Here is a 10,746-nt window from a genome sequence, read left to right on the forward strand (position 1 = left end):
AAGGTATACTTTGTGAGCCACTACTTTTACTTACAGCCACTATGTTTTGGAGGTTTATGTGGTCATAGATTGTGCTGATCAAGGCTGCCATTAAAGGCTCCGTGAACTATCAATTAGAGATGATATAGTTGGAGATTCAGACACCCACCTCCTATGATATTGTTCTCCTAGCTACCTCAATGCTCAAGATAATGGAAAAGTGAGGTTTAATGGTGGTCAGCCAAAGCTAGTTGCAACAAATCAATTCACATGTGGACAGGGGGAAAATTCTGGGTCATGTCCTTATATTTTAAAGGCAAAGTCAAGTATTATATATTCATATTCAACTACTTATACACTAAAGAAAATGAGTTTGTATTCTCAGCAGAATCATTCTCTCATTCTCTTCAGTTCACCTCCTCAGTGTGAACAGCTTGGAGAATTACAAGAGCAGCAGCCTTGTACTTAAGTGGACCTTGAAGAATGCTGCAAAGCAATAAGAGCAGCTGACATCCTGCTCTGAAACGCCACTAATAATACTGAGGGTGTACACACACACAGACACACACACACACAATCAAAGTGAAGAACATGAAGGAAGTAAACAAGGTTGAAAGACAAGAAAAGACTTAAATGCCATGACTGGAGGATGAGGATGACAAGGAGGCCTTAGCAGACTGACTGACGGCAGAGGGAATTGTGGGATATGTCTTACCAGGCTTTTGCACACCATGAGCTTCCTGCTCTCCATTCTCCAACGTAGCACCCGAGTCTGCACACACATACACACACACACGCACACGCACATAAACACATTACTACCCATGTGAGCGCTAATGGCTTGACGAGATAGAAAATCAAACTGCATCGTATTGGTTTGCGCGGAAATTTGACAGACTGCATCTGGATTCAAATGGAAACTACTGACTGACCTTTCTGGCTTTTTAAATGGTCCCTCAGTATAGCTGTTGTACACTAGGGGTGTGTGTGGTGAGCTTTGTGCCTGTGGGTGTGAGCCGTGGTCAGACTATGGGAAGGCAGAGGGCAGCACATATCGGATGGTGTCGGTGTGGGATGATGGACAAGGCGATGCTGTGTGACATACGACTGCTGAATCCTTCAACTTTGCACAGTAGCAACACACCAAGGCTCTGACATATAAGGGCACAAATGAGTCAAACATACACATACACATCCACAGGCATGCGCAGAAATACACATGCACACCCACAACACTGATTGTGGTAAATGGGCTGTTTTCAGTTTACCTCTTGTCCACCCATAAACTCACCAGTCACACATGGCTGTGAGCTGCAGTACCACACAGGGTGCAGGTACAGTTCAGGGTTCACGATCTTGCTCAAAGACACTTGGCACAAGCCAGGGATTGAACCACCAATCCTGGCACTCTGCTGCGGTACTATATCACAAAAGCAAGTTCAACTTAGTTTGGCTGTCTTTGGGTGACCTGAGCCTAACATTGGCAATCCTAACCAGTATCATGAAGCTGGTTATCAAACAGCTCAGTTAACGCTCACTGAAAAGGTCACCATGAGAACCATGGGTGTAGTGTTTCTGACCCAACACACTGATGTATCCTTGACACCTAACAAAAAATTGAATAGTCGATTTTTAAAATTGTTTACATCCATGCTAACGCTCTTCTTCTTCGCTGCCTTTGGTGCCACATTATCGTAGTCCGTCTGTCGTAGTCGTAGTACAACCAGAGATGGTTAATCCGCTGACCTTGCTTTGTGATATAAGCCACGTCACATGCATACAGTACACACACATCAACATAGAGCTCAGCATGTCAGCAAAGCCATGCAGAAATCCCAAACCACAGATATGCATGCAACACACACATACACAGAATATATGATTCACTGATTCAACACACAGGACACAGATACAACAGAGCGCAGGACACTCATCCAACACACGAGGCATCAGGAAGGCACATTACGTATGCATCAGGGCACCACAACAGCACCTCTAATAAAGAAAAAACAAATCTGCGCCTCCTCTGTCTAGCTCTCCTGCTGACAGAGGACAATAAACTGCGGACTGCCTAGCCCTGCTGTTTGGCACTCAGGGTGTCAGCATGTCAGCATTTGTCCAAATGCACACTGCGTGCCAGAGTTGATCACTGGCAACACCACCCACAGCCCGTCCTGCAGCCGGCTGCCACTGACGAGTGCCCACACACAGTCTGACTGTCTGACCAAAGTGTCTGTGCAACCAAAACAGGCCCAAGAGCTGAGTCATCCCCAGTTCACTGTCACTTCCTTTTATCTGGTTGTGCACTCAGCTGTTTATCTCATCCATCTACTGTTTGTCTATGTGTTTACTTCCTATCTACCTATCTGTATGTTTCTGTTTCTCTCTATCTCTGTGTAATAAACTAACAAGCTGAGCAAGATTGGAGGCTCTCAAACCATTTATAGAAAAATATACAACATCATATGTTTGGCTGAGTACCACTGTATTCATATCCTGTATCTGTGACAGCGGCTGTTTTATTTCCTTTACAGATGTTAATCAAGACAGTAGAAATAAGTATTTTCAACCTGTGGAGGATTGAAAATAAGTTTTTTGCACAGTCTCATTATCTATTTCGTAGGTTGTTCAGTGACTTCGATATCATACTTTGATGTTTGGCCATTAGTGCATCAAAACTACAGTTTGCTAAATAATGTTCTATTCCAATAGGAGGCAGTAGTCATCAGCTAGTAAGTCTGTTTGTGAAACACCTACACAGAGCCATGAAACCACCACATTTTCTAAACGCACAGAAAAACCAGCTACAATACCGGTTCCAACGCCACACATCAAAGACAAAACTTGTTTGCTATGAATTTTCTTTTTCTTTCCCTAAAACCTGGTACATCATCGTCAGTTTGAAGCTGCTTTTGAAATTAAATGAGTAAATGTTGCTTCTTCCCTCACTGTACAATGACATGACATGACATGACATGTTTAATATGTAGCTGATAACACAGTGCCATCCAAAGCCCATGACCTACACTTCTTTATTTATCCTGGCAGGTTGGTCAGGGACACATTCTTGTTTCCATCCAGGGCCTTGGACAGTAGCAGTGAGGTGGGTTATCATGGAACTAAACCTTGAACATCTTTACTGGAGCAGATGGATGGAGTATTTGCACCTTTAACTGTTCAGAGTGCGGGCACTACTTCCTGTTTAGTTCCCAAATGTCACCAGTCAGCTGGGATAGTCAAATCAGTGACCGCTGCTCTGCTTATCTTATGGATACTATCATCCCTGTGGCTGAATGACAGCGCAGCAGATCCAAAATGGCAGCCAGTGTCCAGCGGTGCCCGATACTATCAGTCATTTAAGAGCAGCTGCAGTTCATGTTATATAACACGTTTAAGATAATGTAGATGCAATCAGATCCAGAGGTGCAAATAAAAATACAATGTCATCCAGGAAAATTTCAAATGCCTTTAGTATGAATGCAGGAACGTTTGTGGAGTTCAACATTTTAGCTCTTTTTCAAAGCTGCACTAAACAATGTTTTTATATTAAAATTTGATTAAATTACAATGCTTAATGTGAAAGAAACTCACAGATTTATCACTTGACTCTGCTAGCTTTGCAGAACTAGGGTCTAGTAGTAGTTGTTAGCATCTTTTAAAAGCTCACTGGTCGGCCTGCATGTAAACTTCACTCTTATCCACCTCTTTCCAGCCACAGCAGGCAACTGTTTTCAGTGATAATGCTCCGATAAACCCAGTATGTGCACACCTCTCCGGCACCAAACAGCAACTAGCCGCTGATCATGGTGAATCTTTCAGTGGATCAAGAGTCAGTTATTTTTTCAGGAACAAGACAGAGCTAAATGAGATTGAATATTCTAAAGTTAAATTTGCCAGGTGATTCCCTATGTTGCTGGATGTATAAACAAGCTGTTAGCTAACATGTTAGCTAATATGTCAGCGTTGTGTTTTCGGCTTGCTCTGTCCAAAAAAGCAGTGTTGAGTTCACAGGTATATAAATGAATAAAATCAACATCTTCCAAATAACCACTCCATAGTTTAAAATATCAGCCTTGGAGAATTCTTTTATCACACCTGTACAATGGAGATGAATGGATTTTTTTTTTTTTGTGATGCTAAAATTTGTGTTGATGAGATGATGTTTTGAGCAACACAAACAAAAGTCACCTCCACTGTTTGGGTCAGGGAACCTGTTTTGGTGCAAATGTGTTCTCTTGTAGTTGGGTTGAACTGACATTTTCATTTCAGTGATCAATTAGAATAAACGTTGCTGTATCATCACACTAATACAGCTAACCTGGTTGAAGTTATTGGTGGAATCAAAGAGCCCTCGACAAAACCCGCCTCTGACTTCATTTCCCTTGTCTCTGTTTTCTCTGCCCCTTTGTCCTCATGATCAATTGACACCTGTCACCCACTTTTCGTCTTGTCCTGGCATCACTGTCATAAGTCCAAACAGAAGAGAACGGAAAGGACGTGACTTGTAAGGAGACAACACACTCTACTGTCACCATCGCCTCACCTGCCCTGGTGTCATCGTTGTCCAGCAGGGGGATGTAGTCTGTCTTTCCCACCGTCTCCCCGACCTGATCGTCGAAGGCCTCAGCCTCCAGCTGAGCCACAAAGTCCCGCTCCACCAGGCTCTCAGGGCCTGGCTGGGGAGCGCTGTCTGTCAGCGCATCACTCAGACTCAGGTCTAACTCCGCCATGACTGCACACAAACAGAGAGACAGGAATAAACACAGGAACAGGGAACATGTTGCCACTTCATTAATGGTGCTCTAAAACTCTAAAGCAAACAAGTCACAAAAGTAGAAAATAAAGAACGAGTCATCAAGTAGCTTATAGCTGTTTTAGCTACAGCTGTCCTACAAATGCTCTTCATTTCATAGAGGGGGGAACTATTTTTTATTTTTTTAAAGGACCAGTGCGCAGCATTTAGTGGCATCTAGTGGTGAGGGTGCAAATTGCAACCAACTGAACACCCTGTAGTAAAAGCTACGGTGGCCGTCAGTTAACGTGAATATGCAAAAGGCGCTCTCTAGAGTCAGTTTTTGATATGTCCGTTCTGGGCCACTGTAGAAACATGGCAGGCTCTGTAAAAGAGCACCCGCTCCCTATGAAGACACGTATGGATCATTCTACGCTGAAGAAAACGCAATAAATCTTAGTTTTAGGTGATTATACACTAATAAAAACATAATTATAAATATACTCTTTCTGCCAATAGATCCTAAATCCTATAAAGTAATCCTTTAAGAAAATGGAAAAAATAAACGTGCTGTACACAGATGATCTTGAAGGCACTTCCACAGAGAGCTAAATCACGATGTTATGTCTTTTGGTGGGTGCAAATTATTCATGCCTGGGATTTTGAGTCATCATTCAACCCTGGGGTCAAGTGACGGTGCTTCACAATGAAAAACAATAACGATATGATCATATCACTTGATGCAAAAGTGTTAAGAACAGATGGAAATGAAACTGAAAAACAGATGAAAAGATTCTGTTTGTGTGTTTTTCTTCCCCTCAACAATAGTGTACTTTTGAGTGAACTTGTAAATATTAGCACTTGAGTTCAGTTTTTCAATATACGATTTTAAACTTCATTTATAGCAATGGAAGACAGTATAGTATATTTCTGAGAAATGATCGCTTTGAAATCATGGGGAAATCTTAAACATCAGTCCTAACTATATCCTGGATTACAGTCACATAAAGCCTAGACACTGAGGCTGAGATGGAGAGATAAAGATTAGGAAGTGGAGGTAAAGAAATAGCAGAAGAAACTGAAATAGATGAAAATGGAGAGAAGTGGTTCAAGGAAGTGAGAGCACAAAATCACTGATGTGAACTTAACAGGGCCGCAGGTTTGTGTCCAGAGGAGGCATCAAAGTGGCCTCAGGAGCAGCAACAAGACCAGAGGACCCTGTGAAGGCAGGCGCCCATCCTGCTGAAGTGCACACACTGAATACACTGAGGCTGCCAGGCCTGCGCCTGATCTCTGAGCTCCCTCTGAGGCGGCTACACAAAACATGGCTTCAAATCACTGACAACCTGGGTGCAATACCACTGTCTACCACAGGGAGGCACAGTTTCAGATGGGATTATGCTGCATGAAAGAAATGCATGACTTTGTATAACACAGAGGCACAATCTGTACCTAAACATGGACTCAGACACAAAGAGACACACATCCAAGCAGTCATCAGCTCATCTGGGAGTTCAGCTGACCAATGGCCACCAGGGGAATTTGCAGAGTCATGTTGTGTCATCTTCCAACTATAATGCCAGATTATCTTCGGTGCCAGCAGCAGCCGGCCTTTCTCTGCTCTTCAGACACTCTCTGTTTATCCGTCTCGTCTCTCGTCTTCTACAATTCTCCTTCCATTATCCACGCTACACTACACTTAACATCTCTACCCTGTGAAAATCATCTCTCCCCTCTTTGTTGAACTTCCTTTTCTCACATCGTTGAAACGGCGAGTTAGAGTTGAAGGTCTTGCTCAAGGACAAAACAGGGGAACACACAGGCTGCAAAGAGGATCAATCCTGAGACCTTTGAGTTATTACAGTTTCCTATCTGTCTGGCTGCGCTGCCACACTTCTGTCTATAGACATAAATGAACCTTTTTTTAAATGCAGCTACCACTATAATATATTAGTGGATCTAAATTTATTCACAGCAAAAAGTACTTGTATTTTCATTAAAAATTCACTCTAACAGCAAATGTTTTTTTTTTTTGATTAATAACTGAATTTTAATTAAGGGATTTTTAAATAAAAATATTTCTCAAGATTACTCAGAGACAGTCAAATCTCAAATACAACTCCACAGCCCCATCTGCTGGATTATCCATCCACTTACTGCAAAGACAACAGGTACAGGTATATTATTATTAAGTTTTTGTTTGTACCTCTGGTCATATAATTTGGTACTGGGGGTGTTTTTCATGGTTTGGACAAGGTTTCCCACAACTCGTACTCACTGGACTGGTATGTTCCCTGAGGTCTAATACGCTGTATAATCCAACATTTAACTTTAATATTTGCCTAACACACTGACACACGACACTCTAGGGACAGTTATGAATAATAATTTAGACCAAAGTCTTCCTCCCACTTGCATCAACAGTTTGGAGCCAGTCCTGTTTCAATGAGCACTTGGCCCGGTCCATAAAGAAATGGTTTGGAAATGGAGCTTGACTGGCCTGCACAGAACTCTGACCTCCACCCCATCCAATCTGCACTGGACCTCACTAACCCCCGGATGTCCACTGGATGATGTTATGTCACGTCTCCATGCCGGTTCCATGAACATGGCTTGCTCAGTGGACGTGTTTCAGACACGGAGTGCTGCAGCAGGCACATTTCCAATATGGATTTGAATCACTCTGCTGACAATTTTTGTAATTTACAAGCGCAGTAAATAGTACATTTGTAGCTCATCTAGGATCAGTGTGGTGACTGATACTCTGTACTTCACTTGTTTTAATTACCATAAGCAGCAGACCATTCTAATGGTATTTCCTGAACAGTGTTTATTAGCAGAAGGGAAACTGTGAAGTTCCTTCTCCTTATTCACAGATTTTACTGAGGAGAGTGAAATAAACAAACAAGAAAAGCTAGTCAAAGTCAATAATTAATGACGCCATCACTATATATTAATTTAATGTCCAATATGAACCTGTTGGCTATTCTTGTTTGTTTATTTCACTCTCCTCAGCAAAATCTGTGAATAAGGAGAAGGAGCTGCAAAGGAGCCAGAACACAATGTTTTTGTGCTTTTGTGCACATACTCTTTCATGTGCACCAAAGGTAGAGGAACATTGTATTCCCTTTATAGAACAATCTTTTTGTATTTATTGGTGATTTAAAATTAGAAACCTAATCAAACAAGCAATCAATCAGTCACATAGACAGTCATCCAGTTAGTAAGTTAATCAGTCCTCAGATGTTGAGCTAGTGAAATACTCAGCCAATCAAATTTGAAATACATTAAGTTTTACAAACTGTTCTTATAATGAACAATAATCAGTTTCTGAAGAGGGAATATAAATAAACTAGACGTGGGCGTACTCATGCCTGACTGCCAGTGTATCAGCAGCAGTAAATGAGACCCCAGTGCTGAGACCAGGGTGTGTCGCAGGAAGACTGTTGCCTACTGCCTCGACCACAAAGCCATGCTGGTCAGAGACACTGCCCCAGTTTCCATATTTAACCGCACATCATCTGTGTGTGTGTTTAGCATACAGTACATCATTGGTGCCAGCTGCAGAGTTAGCAGGGTGAGCCATGCCACCCATTGAACCCAACCGATTTGATTTAACACAGTCATTTGAATGGATGAAAAACAGACAATGCAGTTTTGTTTGTTCCTTTTCGGCTCCTTCTGCTTCTACAGCGGGTCCCCACATGACCACAGGAGCAGAACCTTTTCATTAGTCTGGTCCTAAAGTGGGACGCATTTGGATTTGGGTTCAGAAAGTGAAAAACTCAAGGATCTTTTGGCCCTGGTGAGGTGCAATAGTTTGAGCTGAGCTACTGTTTTCCACCTCCTGCTCACAACTGTGGTGTGGCCACTCACAAATAATCTGGATTCAACAAAGAAAGGAAATCCAGGGAAAAGGCAGTTTCTATTGTGCTGTCTGCTAACAAATGTTCCGAGTGTATGTGTGGATTAGTCACGCGTTTATGTGTGTGTGTGTGTGTGTGTGTGTGTCTGTGTGTGTGTGTGCAAACCCGTATGTGTCTATACGTGTGCGTTCCTGGGCCGGTGAGTGTGTGTCCCCTGGCTGCCAAAAAAGCAGAGGTGAAGGTTAAGCCTCTTTCTAATCTGCCCTGACACACTGCTATTGTATGTAAACAAAGACGCACCATGATAAGCACACATGATGTTAAAGCTGCAAAAATAACTCCTGACAGTATTGCAATATTGCAATTACGATTTAAATTGCAAATTTTTAAAATGAATTACACAGTATCTGAAATCTTTGCCCAGAGAATAAGGGTGTAATTCTAAAAAAAAAAAAAATTTGGAGACTGAAAACAATGAGCCTTAATCATACAGTGTTTAGAACGACTGAGAGAAGATCTGTGAGTCTACAGGGGAGAGAAGAGACAGAAGTAGGAAAATGAGTGGCGTATGTGCAGGGTTTTCCATAGGCTTAACACTGGCAGGCTCCAGGGTGATGGGTGACATAACACATTGAACCTAATCCCAAAAATCTCTCTGCATTTTCTCTTCCTCCTGTTCCCTTAATATACAACAACACAAAGTGCTTGATTAATCCTAAAGGAGGGCGGGGGTCAGGTTCTGCTATGTGCGGGAGTCTTGGGGGCTCTTGTGCGTCTCGCTTGACCAGGGTAGATACTCTGGACCCAGGAGGTCCCTCTGAAAGCTGGTCTTCCTTCTCCTTCAGACACAAAAGAATGACGTGACCAATACCTGATCTGAACTTCCTTTGTTAAACATTGAATGACAATTTAGATCATAACATGTTAATGATCAGATTTTAACTCGTCGTAAATCATTAACCCTTTAGAAATTCTCAGCTCAGGAAATATTGTGTGGCTTGATACATACATACATACATACATACTTTTTAAATACACTTGCGCAGTCCAGCTGCTGGTTTGAAACCGGATACGTGCCAGCTGCTGGGATATCTAGTGTGCGCTCAACTGTGCCGCCGAGCAAGGCATCGCAGCATTAACTGCTCCGGTGCAACTATAATTAACTCAGATATGTGAAAAGACAAATGCCTCTTCCCTGGTGTAACACGGCTAAAAGAGCAAGAGAAAAGTGAGAGGTTCACGCTCCGACAGACAAAGTGTGAGATCACTTCTGTGAAGAGCTGCACAGTCACCGCCATCCTCAAAATGATATCATGGTGCTGCTGGGGGGCTGTGACACACCAGTCTGCCGTTAGGAACGGTGGATTTTAACAAAACCAGACAACACAACTGAAAATTGGCAGTTTCAGTGTCAATATTTTTCTGCCTCCAGCTACACTAACTTTTACTTTAAGGGTTTGGGCAGTGAATGTGGAGCTGTTCACTGTCCAAGGTCGATGTGGCTGTAAAACAACTGCAGGGCAGTTTAAGATCCCTACTTTACTACTATGTGAACCTATGATTATGAGGTCTCACATGCACAGAGGGAAACGCTGACCTCTCCGGAGTCTGGTTAGGTGTATGATGTCACTGATGGATAGATAATGGGTGGGATCCATCCGGAAACTTGGACTTTGAAATGGACAGGGGAGGGGAGTTATACTGTATGTCTGAACAGGACAAAGACAGTGTCACTAAAGGATATTTTATTACAACCTGAGTTGTATTTTTGTATTTCTGGCCATTATTTCAGCCATTTATGAAGACTAGGTAATCACCTGATTGCAGTAAGCTGCAGATGGTAGCATAGAAGAAATACAAACCTATTTTGATTTAACTTTCAAAGCAAAAATGCCAATATTTTTGATACAACTTCTGAAATGTGAAGATTTGCCATTGTTGTTTCATTATATATGATAATAAATTAAATAGACAAAAACATCACCTTGCACTTTAAGAATTTATCATAAACAAATTTCATCTCTCTCTGCACAGGAGCTCTGTGTACACATCAGCAGTCAGTCAGAAGAGAATCAGGAAGTCAGAATTAACTTAATATCACATGATAGAACCCCAGTAGATATAAACAGGAATTGGTTCATGGTCACAGTGTGAAAGCTCACAAAAGTC

The 10,746-nt window shown here is 42.1% G+C and overlaps 1 protein-coding gene across 8 annotated transcripts in view; it reads right to left on the reverse strand.

The window, feature by feature from the left end:
• The window catches only part of LOC130161342 (microtubule-associated protein 4), a 115,195-nt gene that overhangs the window by 84,276 nt on the left and 20,173 nt on the right, over window positions 1-10,746 (reverse strand). For 6 of the 8 annotated variants that reach the window (XM_056364575.1, XM_056364577.1, XM_056364580.1 and 3 more), the window contains exons 2-3: window positions 4,523-4,711; window positions 695-751 (exon numbers count right to left, since the gene is read on the reverse strand). In XM_056364575.1, coding sequence (XP_056220550.1) covers window positions 695-751; window positions 4,523-4,709 — 244 coding nt within the window. In that variant the 5' untranslated portion in view covers window positions 4,710-4,711. The remainder of the gene's footprint in view (window positions 1-694; window positions 752-4,522; window positions 4,712-10,746) is intronic. The other 2 variants (XM_056364579.1, XM_056364576.1) reach the window with 1 other exon arrangement.

The sequence above is a fragment of the Seriola aureovittata genome, chromosome 20 (assembly GCF_021018895.1).
Source record: "Seriola aureovittata isolate HTS-2021-v1 ecotype China chromosome 20, ASM2101889v1, whole genome shotgun sequence".
Classification (NCBI taxonomy): Eukaryota; Metazoa; Chordata; class Actinopteri; order Carangiformes; family Carangidae; genus Seriola; species Seriola aureovittata.